General features: G+C 44.8%; 1 protein-coding gene across 1 annotated transcript; it reads right to left on the reverse strand.

Moving 5' to 3' along the window:
* Positions 1–949: 949 nt before the first annotated feature.
* On the reverse strand, positions 950–15,088 carry LOC139913063 (A disintegrin and metalloproteinase with thrombospondin motifs 15-like). The gene is made up of 8 exons (XM_071900996.2): positions 14,032–15,088; positions 9,879–10,011; positions 9,582–9,749; positions 6,957–7,243; positions 6,500–6,683; positions 6,229–6,404; positions 3,888–4,063; positions 950–3,724 (listed from the first exon to the last, which is right to left on the reverse strand). Exons 1-8 carry the CDS (start codon positions 14,956–14,958, stop codon positions 2,929–2,931), a joined length of 2,847 nt encoding a protein of 948 aa, XP_071757097.1. The 5' UTR covers positions 14,959–15,088; the 3' UTR covers positions 950–2,928.
* Between the last annotated feature and the right edge of the window lie 611 nt (positions 15,089–15,699).

Here is a 15,699-nt window from a genome sequence, read left to right on the forward strand (position 1 = left end):
GTCAGACAAATCAACCTTTCTTGCAACTGACACATCGCTGCCTTCTGTTTGAAATAGGAAAAAAAAAGTTTGGAAGAATACCTCCTGCGCTAGGCTCTGACCTCTTTCTCTCTGTGTCCTCAGACATACCTAAGTCATCAAGTCAAAATACCATATTATAGCACAATTCAGAATTTCCACCTCAACGACGCACACAGCTGCATTCTCGGATGTGACACAGACAGTTTGAGAGAGAGTGGATTCACAGCGCTACACAACCACTGGAAAACATCTGTAGTTGCATGTCTGAACTGTCCATGTATTGCTGACTGATAAAAAAAGCATGCTCCAGTAGAGTTTGTAGGTCACAGTGGGATGCTGTACAGACACAAAGCTTGCTGGACATCCATCTCACCTTTGCACCAAACTATAGCTGTTGATTCATGTAGATATTTCGCAGGGAGCCAGCAGAATACTTGAGCATATGTACTGGCACACAATTTATGCTCCCTACACTTTATCTGCCTTTTCGTTCTCTTCCTTTCTATCTTAATGGTGATCTTGGCTTTCAGTTTGACCAACATTTTGGGGGTTTTTTGTGTTTTTTTTCTTCACCAGGCACAGGTGACATTTTGGGGAATAAGTTTCAATTAACTAAACAAAGGCTCATTAGCATTGCTGGTATTGCTCATTGAAACCAAAGGGTAATCGATCCTCGCCATTTCTAGGGTAGCTTAAGGACAAATGTACAATTTATTTTTCGCATAGGGCGAGAAATTCTTGACGAAAATACAGTAAACAAAAACTCAAAGTGTATCCCCTCAAGCAATGACTAGAAATCTATATGCTATAAACAGGCACAAGTGAAAAAGACTTGGTACATGTATAAGTACGGCTGCACCCTGCCAAGGGATGGATGATGTCAACACACAATTAAAAAATACAGTTACAATTGTTCATTAATGGCTTTATTTGGAATAAATATCTTAAAGTCAAAGACAATTACAAATGCCAGCGTAGACAAAAAAGAAAAAAAAATGAAAAAAGTATTTACATTACTTATTTGCACACAGCTGAATAGATGTATACATAGTATACAAGACAGCCCATGCAGGTCATTGGTTTCTTTTGCTGTACAAAGTGCAAAAGCTGACAAAAATATCCCAAGTAACATAGGAACCATCTTTTAGTTGGAAATGCGGCCCCTTTAAGAACCAAAACAAGAATATAATGGATTACAGGATTTCATCAAGTGTGTAGAAAGAACAGCTTGGCTCAGGCTGTGGGGCCGTGGACCAGGAGGTCCAGGGGAACACACATTCTGTACAGCCTAACAGAGGGCTTGCCAGTTTTTCTTCCCCTCCGCTTTATCGTTTCATCAATAATAAATTATGTATGGTAACTGTGCCAGACAGGCACGACTTAACGGAGCTGCACGACTGGCTGAACACTATGAACTGAGTAGACAATGGTTTCGGTCAAATTCAAATGATGCAGGCCAAGGAAGGAAGCAAGTCAAACATATCAAAGGCAGGACACAATCTGTGTGTGTGTGTGTGTGTGTGTGTGTGTGTGTACGTGGAGGGGAATGGAGGTGTTGGATACCAGACTTTAGCCTATATCTCAGCTGAGCAGTGCGATGTGAGGTGCAGCCTGATGAAATCATTATGACCCAGTGGCCACACCAGCTGACGGAGACAAACCAGTGGTCAGTGTTTCCTGGCCTGTTTTGTGTATATCTTTCACAAAAGCCACCAGTGTGACTTCAGATTCTAGTTTAAACTGTTTCCATGACTGGTGTTGAGTGAGGTCTGCAGAGAATCAATGTCTACCGTGCAGGTGATTTCTTCCTAGTTTTCAAGGAAAGCACATGGAAGACGAGAAATGCAAGGGTGCATTGCCCCCTTTTGTTATTGTTGAAAAGCTAGCCATGTTTCTGTTAAAGTTCCCGGAGTAAAACATGCTGAACACGATACAGTGGTAGCCATTGTAGAAATCCATTCACCTTGCATCATTCCTGGATTGGAATCCTGGAATCATTGGATCCTGCGGTTCTAAATAAAATCTTTGGGTTGGAGCAACAGTGTAGCAGCAGTGCAGCAAGAATGTAAAAACTAGGCTACATCTGTACAACAACACAAATGCTGTGGATCTATTTCATTTCAGAATCTATTTCAAGATTTTAAGAGAATCCCTGAAAAGCCAGGAGCGAAAAATGGTCAATGTAGACACTTTATGCATTGCACATAACCTACATCATTATAATTTACCATTTACTGTAAATGGACTCTCCCTCTGGATTGAACAAGGGATCAAATATGACTTTTAGCCGTATCAAGTGTTGTGCAGCACAAGGGCAATACATCTGGGTCCAGTTTATACAGAGTTGTTCAATAATGTCAATCCCGTTACATTTCCCCACAAACTGTTGCTTTTTGAAAAGTGAATGGAACAATTTTGTGGACAATTAGCTCTCCAGCCACATGGTGTAACACTGCACTGATCTATTTGCAAAACCCAACTAAAACTTGAACCCTGCGCTGTTGAAATATTATGACATTAAATGGGTTCCAGACTCATAAGGTAAACTAGATTGATTGCTTGCAAATGGGCATTCTGTATCTGCACAACAGTTTCAACAAAATATTTTGTGACCTTCTGTGATGTTGTTTTACCATCAGAGTTAGACCTGGATAATGTTTCCTGAAGGCAGAGCAATAGCAATGAAAAACATCTTCAGGCATTCATCCTGCTCTCTCACTCTCCTTCCAATACTCTTGTTGTTCTTCCAAACAAGTGTCCATCATGTTCGACCAGTCCCAATGTTGCAGGTGGAAATACTTGCACCAAATAGACAGTCCTGGATCGGTGTGTGATACTTACAGGTGGTTTCATATCAGTCCATTCAAAATGGGATATAGGTTAAGAGGAGTTTAGAGGTTTTAGTCACTAGCAAGGCATTAGGTTACAGAAGTCCAGCTCCTGTGGCTTGCGTATGCTGGTGCAGTGGTCCCTTGGGAGCAGCAGCCCAGTTTGGGTGGCGCAGTGCAACGGCCGCCTCTTGAAGCCCTTCCCACAGGTTCTGGAGCAGGGCGACCACTTCCCAATATCCCACACAGGACACGGGTCTCCACAATCCCTGGTGGCCGAGGGCCTTTGCACAGGATCGCAGTCCAACCCCGGCTTCCCGTCCGGCCTCAGGCACTGCACCATCCTCCGCTGGATCCCGCTGCCGCAGGTCACCGAGCACTCATCCCACCCCGATGACACCCACTTTCCAAGAACGGAGCCCTCCTTGCTGTAGGACGTCTTCTTCAGGATGTCTCCTCCGTTCTCCTTGACGCTATCCTCGGCCAGGACGCTGTTGTGGGAGTGCGTACGCCCTTCCTTCTTCACAGTCTTGTCCTCCTTGCTCTGACGGGCCAGGTAGAAGGAGTAGCGGATGCGAGGAGGGGTCATCTTGCCCACAGACAGCACCTCCACCGTCAGGGCTTCTCCCAGCGGATTGATGGCCTGCAGAGTCTCGGCGAGGCCCGCCGTGCCGCTGTAGCGCAGCAGACTCTTCTTCACGATGATGTCCCTCTCCACAGCTGACACTACGTAGTTGCCATTGAGCAGGTACTGGCCCTCACTGTTCTTCACCGCCAAATAGTTGTCGTCACTCATCATGCCCTTGTAGCCTCGCTGACGGATGTCTACGTTGGCTGCGCCCGCTGGCAACATCACCACAAAGTTGTAGCCGTGTCTGCATGACAAGACACATTACAGTCAATAAGAGCTCTTCAGGCTGTCCTTGATAACATTAATATCAAAATCATCCAATAATTTCTTATTCATGCGATACATAAATTATGTTAAGAGCAACATTCTCTAAAGGCGTATCCCATCACAATGAGGGTTTTACTCACATAGGCTTGGTGAAGAGGCCTGACACCTTCTTGCAGCCCTTGTTATCACCTCCGCAGATTCCACACTTATCAAACTTCTTGGTGGAGCCAAGTTTACCATCACAGCCAGCCTTGATGCACTTCCCTTGGACACACACTCCTGTGGAGTCTGGGGAGCATGCGGTTCCATCCACCACCTGGAGCGCACAAACACACTTTCGGTTAATTTGTCTAACCTTCATTTGTCCAGGGGAAAGTTGGCTGAGAGTAGAATATAAACTTTATTGTCGATAGGCCTTACATGGAAATTTGCCCATGGCTTCACTGTGGTAGAATGAAAAACAGACAAGTTCCAAAAAAGTAGACAATAAAAACATCACAAGACACAGGAACAACACAACAGAGCCTCCAGCACACAGCTGAGTCCACATTTACAAAATAAGAGCACACTTGCTTGTTTTTTCAGCAGCAGTATTCTTCACACTCAGAAAGATACACACATTCACAACAGGGAGCTGCCCAGTACAACCACAGCCTTCTATTGTTTGTCAGCTGAGCAGCTCCACTGGAGCTGTTGAGGGTTAACTGTTTTGCTCAAGGGCACATCAACTCTTAAAGACGAGATGAAATGAAAAAAGCCTTTTTAACCCTTTTAGATCACATCCCCGGTCATACTGTGCACCTATTTAACAATATATGCCAAAAAAAATACCAAAAATCAATTTCATGGTATTCTTATATCAAAATTCAATCATGTTTTCTTCCTGTAAAACAAAATATGCCGTGTGCTTACGTAAGCATGCCCGTAACTAATTTCAACCAATAATATCATGACATCAATCAATCTTAAACTTTTAGCGCACAGAGCTAAGAGGCTAAGATTCATTAGTTAGCTAGCTAGCAACAGCATGGTACTTCAGTGTGTCTTCGGGTGTTATGACACGCCCACTTTTCAACGTTCAAATCAAATTCCTCCCAACGTTATGTCCCGCCTGTCTTTCCTGTTTCACTCGGAAATACGTCACGATACGGAAGTTAGATACTCTCGAAATGCCGTTTCATCTCGACTTTAAGGAAGGAACAGCGTTTCTTGTCCCCTGCCCACATTTCCTCAGCCATTTTGGGGAATTGAACTGGCAATATTCTGGTCACAAGCCTTCCTCTCTAACCCTGCATTAATCCTAGCTGATGTTAATACAGTAGAACTGAGGGTGATATCAGTTACATACTTGCATGCTTGCATATATGTATAAATAATCTATGCTGTGATCACTGAAGACACGGAGCAACTGAGCCACATGCCTGAGCCAGATTAGCATACAGGTAGATGTTGAAAAACCCGTATAGCAGAGTGTGAGAGTAAATGAACAGATGCTCTCCTTCAGATGTGCAAATCTTTCACTATGACCCACTTGCACTCTGCAGTCCTCTTCACCTGCACCATGCACCCAAACAAGGGAAGACTGTGAGCTCACTTTACCTTCTTACCTTCAGTGTAGATAAAATCTACCTGATAGTGTTTCTATCCAGTCTGGCCTTGGTCCTCTCAGCCTGACCGTGACCCTAACACATGACCAGCCTGACGGGAGCCAGTCAACCAGATCAGCCTCACGGCTAGTCTGTCTGCAAATATGTGACTGATAAGTTAGCTTAACATGGCTGTGAGGACCCTGACCCAGACATTGTTTTCCATCACATGGCATTATCGTGTCTAAAAAGCTACCCCCAAATGAAACAGTTCAGCTCAATGCCAGCATGTAAGAAATAAGAAAAACTGTACGCAGAAGGTAAATTCCTGTTTTTGTTCAAAGCCGTGACTAAAACATCCAGCTGCTCTCTGATTCAGAGCTCCGTGTCCCCTGGGTGCTCTTATCCTCTCCTCCTTCGCCTGTATGACGGAGTGAAGTGTGAACCATGGGTTGACTCTGTCACTGGGACTCCTGCTCAAGCTCACTCCACACCCCGCTATCTGAAAGAGATAAGCTCTCCTCCTCTCCCCCTTCATTCCTCCCTGCTCTCTTTTCACTGAGACCAGAGGCAGCTGGCTGGAGTGTATTTATGTTTATGATCGTCCACATGGACTGACTAATATCTTGGTCTCCTATCTAAAAAGAGGTTCTGGGAGTTCTACCATACCATTTAATAATACTATTAGACTATGTCTGTGGTAGCTCTTTGATGAAAAGCAAAACTTACACATAAAAACAACAAGATTGACCTAGAACCATAATGCATCCAATCCATATTTGAGAAGGAAATCCTATCCAGCCTTGATTTATTCAAATGAGTTGTCTAATCTCCCTAATTATCTTTACATTGATCAACACAAACCACAGAACCACAGTGAGGTGGAGCTGCTTACCTTGGGCGCCAGGACATAGAAGTAGCCCGTGCCGTTAGCCCTGCAGATGAGTTTACACTTGTCCTTGGGAGACACTCCGGAGTACTTGGGCACCCACACCACAGAGGGGGAGAGGCGGTTACTGTTGAGGCTGAAGCCGTTGAAGGCCTCGCACTGCTCCTCGCGGTAGCTCTTACCTACGCAGAGGGGAGGAGAGAGGGTGCGGTGGGGTCAGAGGTGGAACTGCTCTAGGGGAAAGCGTCATCGGACATAGTTTTGTGTTTTGAGCAACTCGTACCTGTGTCAGGGCAGCGGTTCAGGTTGCAGGAGCGGTATTTGACCCGCACCCCTTGGCAGTATTTACCCCCGTTTGACGGAACTGGGTTGTTACACTCCCGTTTAGACAGCTGGACTCCTCCTCCACATGTGCGAGAGCAGGATCCAAATGGGCCCCACTTCCCCCAGCGGCCGTCCACCTGGGGGATACACACACAGCAGTGGGTTATTACAGCAGGTACGACAACACAGGCCTTGCTTTATCACACCTCAGTCATCTCCAAAGGCAATAGCCCCATCATCACAGACATGGCACATTTTACACTGACCAGAAAGTTCTTGGAAAGGTGAACAAGGGAGGTATATGTTGATATTGATAACTCTGCGTGTGTGTGTGTCTGTGTGTGTGTGTGTGTGTGTGTGTGAGAGAGAGACAGAGAGAGAGAGAGAGGGAGAGAGATGGAGAGCTTTACCCTAGCATTGTGGACCTCCTGCTTGTCGGAGCAGACCCCTCGGATGCAGACCTGTCCGTCGCCACAGTAGGTGCCATCCGCCCAGGGGAAGTGACGGGTCTGACACACCAGCTGCCCGTTGGTCTTTCCTGTGCACCACAGACGGCCGCATGGTGGCTGCATGAAGGGACAGGGCTTGGAGCTTTCTCCGAATGCGAGCTCACACTGACGGTCCAGGCTGTAGGACGCCCCCGGAAGCACGTCAGGGAGGGCCAGGGGTTTCTGAGGCTGGTCAAGCAAACATTCCCCTAGGAGAGAGAGACTCAGTAAGCAACACGGCAACACAATCGCCTCTGAGATCACCAACTTTATGACTCTTTTTTTGCCAACCATGAGCACTTTAGCCCATTCCTTACAGATTTGTAAGATCTTATGCACTAAAATCTTTCAAATCTTGGCAGTGATCCGTAAATAAAGCTCTTTTGTAAAAATGTGTTGTTAAGAGTATCTGTACTATCTGGTGCCAGATGTCAAAAAATGCAGGGGGAAATTCATAAATATCTCTCACAGAGGGATCATAGCTAGTTTTGGTGACGCAACTTGTGTGCAGCCAGGTTAAGATAGAAATCATCAACATAAACAATGCTTTCTATACACGTGTCATTATGCCATTATCCTTTTCATCACATTCACTCTGTTTCTCTGCCCCTCAAGAAACCTGCAAAAGCATCACTTTCTGTGCAAAGTAGTATGTACTGATGTGTGTGTGTGTGTGTGTGTGTGTGTGTGTGTGTGTGTGTTTGTGTGTGTTAGCAGGGGGAGTGACCTTGTGAATTGGGCCCTTTGAAGGCAGGGCTTCAGAAAGTGCTGTTTGATTCAGTGTACTATATACCACACAGGATGGGGGCACATCAACCCCCCTCACCCTACCCACATGCTTGTCCCTCTCATGTTTAACCCCACCCTTGCTATGTGAGATTCAGCTGCCTTGTGTTTGAGATGCAGGGTTAAAGTTACATTTACGTTTTTAGTATTTAACTGATGCTCTTACCCAGAGTTTGCAATGAGTGCTACCAAAAATAAGAATAAGCTTTAATTCCTAGATCACCAAAAACACACGCAACTAGTAAGGAGTGCAAAGGTCAGAGGCGTAAACCCCATTTACAATAAATGACACACAGAAACCTTTCCAGGAACAGACTAATAATAGTAAGAGTTTGACGAGCAGGTGCTTGGAAACATGAAAGATCAACATCAGAGAATGGGAAGGATTGTAGGAGGTCGTTTTTATCACTCACAAACACTCCCAACTTCTCACCCTCAAGGGGAATTCACACTTCCAAAAGAACTAGTTTGTATTGGGGGAAAAAAGACATGGTTCACTCTCTTTGAACTGTTTATACTTGTATGTGAATTCACAACAGATACAGCAGGTAGTGCATGCATGAGTTGTAACTGGTGGTAAATTAGTTTCCTCCCATTTCACCGCAAATTTGGCAGAGGAAATGCACCGGTGAACTGATAGTAAACAGGCCACAGTGCACTGAATAAGCTGAACCTCACCTCTTCCCTCCCACTCTCCCTCCAATGAACAATCATCGGAAACAATGGCCGGTATTGTGCGTGGGTGGAACGATGAACAGGTTACAAATAATTTTGTGTGCAGCACTCCATGAAAACTGCCTCAAACATGTGGCAACATGTCTTTTCCCCACTGCTTTTTGAAGTCTGGATTTGCATTTACGAGAGCGGGTCAGGAGAAACCACGTTACAGCATTAGCTTGTTTTCGTTAAACAGAAATCACTCGCTGGAAGTCAAACATGTTCTCCTAGTAAAATTCAATACCTCTGCTTTTCTCTGTGGATCAGTTAGTGGTTTTAGTACTGAGACAATCCCTGAAATGGACACAGAACGGAGCAAACAGCTCTTCTATTTGTAGTAAACCTGCATGGGAAACATCGGGCACTACACCTCTCCATCCAAACCACTGTGGTGGCTCTCCCTAGAACAACCCCTCTAATTTGGGACAGATGTGGGGCAGTTTAAAATAAAAGTTTAGCATGGCTCTGAGGCCAAGTCCTGTGGCCTGGCCTGTTTGGCTAACAATCTGCATCCAACAGAATGAATTTCTTTTTGTCCTTCTCCAATATTTCCTATGAGTATAGTACTTTAGTAGGATAGACAGATGTCACATTTGGAGCATTGAAGCTTCTCACATCATCATTAACAACTCAGTGTTCTCAGTGACATTTACCAAATTTTTGTGGTTATATAGGAAATCAGGAGGCTGTCAACCAAGAAAAATAGGGTAAAAACTAAAAGAATGCCAATGCAAAGTGAGTCTGCTCCTCCTCAACAACTGCATGGAAGCCAGGTCTTGATCCAGTGACACAGAACCAACAACAGACAAGGCTCTGTGATTATGTGAATGTTGGGACGAGCATGTGCTCTCCCAATGTGATCAAGCCGTTGCCAACACCAAACTAGACGTTTGTTACCAACCAATAATAGGCAGGGGCCTCAAGCTCCCTGAATAACAGCGTGTGTCTGTCTTGAGCTCGGCTTCACACCTCTTCAAACACACTATGAGGCTCTCCAGGCTCTTTACGGCCGATCACAGGGGGTCAGGGGTCACGCTGACTCACCGTGCCCACTGTCCAGGAAGTCTGTGATGATGGCAGCGCTGCAGGGAGACCAGGGCGTGGTCCGGTTGATCTGGATTAGCGTGGGAGACATCATGTGGTTGTCCTGCAGCTTCCCGAACACCTCCTCACAGGCCTTCACGTTGTCGTGTGGCATGTTGAACACGTGTCCTGTCAGGAGGAAGCAGGCACGACAGAAACGTCAGATGTTGCGTCTTTCAAGAATGCAGGGACTATGGCTACGGGAAATGGCGTTGAAGAAATGTGTATTGTGTGACGGGTGGTGTTGGCTGGGCTTACCGAGCTCATGAGCTGTGGTGAAGGCTGAAGGCAGGCCGTCGTCTTCAATCACACTGCAGCTCCTCTTGGGGTCACACATGGTGCCAACATCAGCCATGCCCAGAGTGTCGCAGGTGGAAGCTCCACATAGGTCCTGGACAGAGAAACAAAACGTACGCACTGGATTGCTAAGTTGGTCAATGTTAAAGAAGAAAGCAGCTGTGAACATGTCACTGATGTTCTCTGCTTGTCGCGATAATAATAAGATTACGACTACAGCTTGTGAAAAGATTCTGCAGTGTTAGACAAAGCTCCACCACTTTAAGTGTTTTCAGTGGGCAAGAGTGTTTGGAGCACACCTTCTTCTATGAGGTAATGCAACTGTCCCCAATCATAACATTTCCACGCCAAAAGCAGAGTTTCCAAATGACCTATTTCTCCACCACAAGGTTTTAAACACAATCTAAGTGAGTATCCATTTGGAGCAGTTGAGTGAACCTCCTAATCACAGGGCTCACTGACAACTGCTGGAGTAACCGCCGCACAGAAACGCCCTTCTGCCCGCTCCCTGCACAGCGCTGTCTCCACAGCACCGGGCACGCAGGACAGTGGTGGGCAGCCATTAGAGATAAAGCACTGTGAGCATCGTACTGCAGACCCAAATCCTGCAACTCCTACTATTCTTTGCTGCTTTGATTGTACTTTTAAAACACCTTGCCAAGTGAAGACCTCAAGTGCTATGACAAATTATTGACAGAATAAACCATAATTGTTGGCCAGCGCAAATCCAATCCAGATGTGTTCATGTGTCCAGACGACATCTGTATGTGGGAACATTTATTAACAAAAAAATAAAACCTGCGAGACAACCAGGAGAAAAGAAACAGCGTCAGTGTCAATGAGTTTGTTCTTTGCTATGACCTACTTCTCACATCTGTCATCTATCTTGTTTTTTTTTTTTTTTGCGTTACTGCAGTTAAATAAAAAATATGTTACGTTATCTCGGCAAAGAGATATTTCCATTTCATTTTGAGCACAGATTGCAATGCGTTGAACAGTCCTCCCTCTATAGTGGTAAGGCTGCCAGTGGCTGCATATTAGGGCTTTGGGTGCTTTTCAAGGGAGAATGTGCAGAGTTACAGCTAGCACTATGTAAAGTTTACTACACTAAAGACTATGGGGACTAGGGGGACATGGGTCTGATACAGCAATATCACAGACAAGATTTATGAAATGTGGAAATATTTGGGTGTGCTCTTTTCTCTCTTTATACTGGGTCTATCATGCAAGTTAATGGCAAACTTACTGTAGAGTTACAGTATTACCAGCCCTCCTTCTCAGGGGAAATATAAATTTGGCAGGTTTATGGTTAGAATCTATTACTAATCTTCTGCAGAAGGGCTGTTCACATACAATGAGCATTCTGTGTAACTCACTTAACAGAGTAATCATGTAACATACTTAACAGAGTTTAAAGACAACCGCAGTTGCCTCTGGACAACACTGAGTTGGTCTTCATAAAACCTTCAAATTACTCTGTGGGCTGGTAAACAGCAGACAGAGGTTGTTGCTTCAGTCTATGGAGTAAACCAAAACAATACCACTGACTAAATTGCAATGTCATCACATCATAAATCTGTAGAAAATGAACTATTGTCTTCGAAAATGTTTATCTTTGCTGATTTGCAATTTTGTCAGTGGACATATATCATATGTGTGCACAGACCTATCAAGAAAGAGTACTGACTTGTTTGGTATTTGTAGTGAAAATGTAGAAATTCTATAGGTACCATGAGTCCAGAAGGAGTGAGTATGTTTATATGGGTGCTACACCAAAGCCTGCATGGCAGAATCCCTGCTGATATCATGTGTAAACCTGATATACAAAGACTTACAAGAGCTGGTAGTTTTACATGTTTTACATTTAGCCAATTATATTCAATCAGGTCTTTACTACCATATGCCTTGAAGTGTTTAGGTCCTGAAGGTTTTGCACAGGATTTTAATTTGTCTTTGAAATTTGTGGAAGTCATAGTAAGTAAGCCAATAAATAATATATTGCTTAAACAGGATATATGGAGGGTTATTCATCTTTACTCAAGTTGAGAGGTTTGTCATTACAGGAATATGGGTCCTTAAAGTATTGTTACAATTAGTTTGAAAAACCAAAAGGGAACTTTCTTAGATGGAGGACAATCAAGGAGGTGTTGAGCATGAGTTCAAGCACCATTTGGATTTTTTGTTTATTGTGCACGCTAAGATGCTGCTCTGCACACCACCAATATTTCCACCAATATTTGCCTGTTTGTGGCCCTTCTGTTAGCTTCTAAATACTGTAACTGCCACTGACAAGATATTTTATTTGTTGCAGCACTCTTAGTAAACCTTACACAGTTGCTTGCCAAAGGCCGAGGAGAAGCAGCTGTTACTTGTGACTGTGTATCAAATCAACAATCACACCAGGATCAAAGTAGCTTAGGTCACTCATTTTGTCCACTCTAACATTCAGTCAAACAGTCACTGAATCCCTGGATGCCTGTCTTCCTGCTTTATATAGCAAACCACAGCCACATGACTCACTGTCTGTAGGAGTGGTGCAGTTCGGTGAACAGGGTCATGTAAACTGGCCAAGAAGTGCATAGCATCCAAACTGTCGCATGTGACCCCAAAGCCCAGTAACACCCTAGATTTTGTATTTCACATACCTGAAGCATAGATACAATTTATCTTTGAGGTGTAGTGACCAAAAGAAGAAAGAGTGAGAGTGCATAGGAACCTGGCAGCAACAAATACACCCACAGGTACAACGCAAGTGAATGAGAGAGGCAAAGCATGGCAGAAGAGTGAAGAATGGGCTGCAGAGAGGCAGCAGTGCAGGCCGAATGCAGCTGTGGACAACTGGCCCTCTGGAGCAGCTTGTTTCAGACTTGGGGCAAGCAGGTGGGGGCAGAAACACGGAGGGGATACAACATCTCTGACATGCATGTAGGACCACCCTCCCACCCCCTCCCTTCCTCTCCCTTCAGGGGCCTGTTTAATGAGGAGCAGGCCAGGCGGTGGGTAGGGCTGGAAAACCCACAGCTGGAGGAAGAATGGGACGACTGAGAGAAACAAGACACTTCCGACTATAGTGCATCCCTCGGGGCACTGAGGGTCCTTAAATTTGGTAAAGTTATAGGTAAAACAGGCCTGTGTTTGCAGTATAATGTGATCTTGTCTGATGTCATATTAGTGACACTGGCCAAAAATCATTCAGCACAGCATTGGGTTACCTTTTTGGCTCTTTCATTCTATTGGAGGATGCTTTGAGACTGTAATTGTATCGGCAGAAGTTACTGGAGATGTATGAACATCCTTATGCTTGCCTGCTGTGACTCTTTGACTGTACAGTGAAAAAGGTTAATGAATTAGCCAAAACATATCTCATTACTTAAATATGCATCTGCTGGGTTTTTTGCCAACTCTGTTAAAGTTGAATCCAGAGGGCCAGATTTCACAAGGCAGACGGTTCATCATAGGTCAGTAGAGTTACACATTGAGCAATGAATGCTAGCAGTGACTTCATCTCTGACCTGCCTCATCTGCCAAATATTTGGGAGTGCAGAGAGAACTTGGAGGTGTTTTCCAAATCTATAAAACGATCCCTCTAAGGATCTATCAAGAGGAAACAAGACTTCAGCTCTGTTCAGCTCAGGTCATTTCCATCCTGACCTAGCCTCAGTGTCAAGGCTCAGATGGGATCGGTGGCCTATAAATCCAGTGTGTACTTTATCTCAGAGTTCACCAGAGGTGGAGAGGATGTTTTGAGAGCAAACCAATCAAGGCAGGCAGCAGGCAGTGATCAAGTGGCTGAGTGAGAAGCTGTCATGTAAAATCTGTTTGGTTAAACAAGCTCTTGTCTTGTCAAATATAGACATGCTTTACATAGGTTTCTATTTAGACCTATCATCATCATCATCATCATCATCATCATCATCACATCATCTTCATCATCATCATATGGGACTTAATAAAGTAAAAATAAATATCTGCAGAAAAACTATAACGCAAAAACACACCTAATTACGCACGTCCATGCGTAATTATGCTTTATAACAATTCCTTATAAAAATACCACATTCTCTCGTCAGCTGTTCCCTCAGAACCTCTAGTGTCGATCGAAGCCAACCCTTACCTGCCTAGTGAACAGGATTGCTGTATCCCAGTAATCTGGGTGCTTATCGTTATTCTTGTTCATCTTTTTCTGCCAAGTGCAAAAGTTTCGCAGCGTCATGGCTGCGTTCCCCGACACCTTAGGTCCTTTGTCCTCCTCGTTTATCACCACGAATTTCACAACTACGATACTGATGGAGTTGAGAATACTGGGGTGTTTGTAGAGCCTCGCCGCCACTGACATCAAGGTCAAGAGGTAATGTTTCAGGTCATCTCCATGGAACTGCGCCATGGACTCATCGGCCACGACGAGCGTCTCCACGTATCTGGGGATGGAAGCGAATCTTTTGGATCTCCCCATGCCCTTCAGCATCGTTTCGGTCACATTACTGTAATCTTTTAGTTGCTTGTATTTCTCCAGTGATTGCGCAACCTCGGGGCTTATGCCGCTGTCCACTGCGCACCTAGAGGTTGAGTCGAGCTTCAGGTTGTTGCTGGTTCTGCGCCGGATAATGTGCGCACTCTCGGCGCTTCTGGTGTCATTTTGGACCGGGCTGATAAAGTATTCCCAGCCTTGGAAGCCAAATGCGCCGTGTAAGCCCTTGCAGAGGCTCAAAGCAGCGTAAGAAGATCGGTCGGCGTTGACATAACCGGAGTAAAAACACCGACTCAGGTCATCGGTGTTGGAGAGCCTGAACGCGTCTTGGGTAGAGATGGAGGGGGAAAGGAAACTGGAGTCTTGATGCAAATCGAGCACTAAATCCTGCTGGAAAGCTCGTATTTTCAGGATACAATTCCCCTTAAGGATTTCCACGTCGTTGTCAAAATTCCTCTTCTCATGGTTTTGGTTATCCAGTCTGATGGGGAAGCAAAGTTCACTTTCCATGCAACGAACAATGTTTGAGAATGAGACCACAAAGTAGAGGAGAAATGCTGTCCTGATAAACATGACGATGTTTGCATTCAGTAAAGAATGCAATGACCAGGGAAGAAAACAAAATAATATTCAGTCTGCAAGCTGAGTGGAAGCGGTGAGAGCCACAGATGCAGATGAGGAGTATAATCCAAGGCACAGTGCTCTAAAACATTGCAGCTCTTACAAGTCCACTCAGTGCAAACTCCTCCTGGTCATGACCCATTCCCATCCTCCACCTGTGTGTGTTGAGTCGATTGCTGCCTTGTGTGGACTTTATGCATTTTCGTCATGTGTAAAAATATGGAAATTCAATCTCTCTGTTGGAGGGGGTTGTCTTTGGGAACGCTCATTGGACGTGCGTCTCAGTTCAAGGCTTTCTCTGCGGCCACTTGAAACTCAGCAAATAGCAGGCCTATCATCATCTTCTAACAGACTAACATGAATTATTAGCTCTTCCACTTGCCAGGGCTTTGTAGGCTGTGCTGCACACTGCCTGCCTCATATCGCATCTGCATCTCATCCAAGTTACTGCGGAGTAGATGCAATTTGGCTGCATGGAATAAAATGATTTATAACCCAAACAGCACGTATGCTATATTAATCTATATGAATATTAATATTAATCCCATTATAGGAAACGTATTGTGATTTTCACTAGGGCAACGTGCAGTGACTATGCAGCCTAAATGCAGGAACTAGTGCATCACGTCATTGCACCACTTGGTTGAACTCTGAAATGCACAAGCGTTTTGACACACTGAGGAAGATCAAGAT

Source organism: Centroberyx gerrardi, chromosome 11, assembly GCF_048128805.1.
Source record: "Centroberyx gerrardi isolate f3 chromosome 11, fCenGer3.hap1.cur.20231027, whole genome shotgun sequence".
Taxonomy (NCBI): Eukaryota; Metazoa; Chordata; class Actinopteri; order Beryciformes; family Berycidae; genus Centroberyx; species Centroberyx gerrardi.

Excerpts from the sequence above, each read along its gene's own strand:
- LOC139913063 (XM_071900996.2), bottom strand. The coding sequence starts at position 14,958 with ATGTTTATCAGGACAGCATTTCTCCTCTACTTTGTGGTCTCATTCTCA. Across the intron at positions 9,750-9,878 it reads CACCACAGCTCATGAGCTCG|GACACGTGTTCAACATGCCA; the intron begins GTAAGCCCAGCC and ends TCCTCCTGACAG. Across the intron at positions 4,064-6,228 it reads TCTATGTCCTGGCGCCCAAG|GTGGTGGATGGAACCGCATG; the intron begins GTAAGCAGCTCC and ends TGTGCGCTCCAG.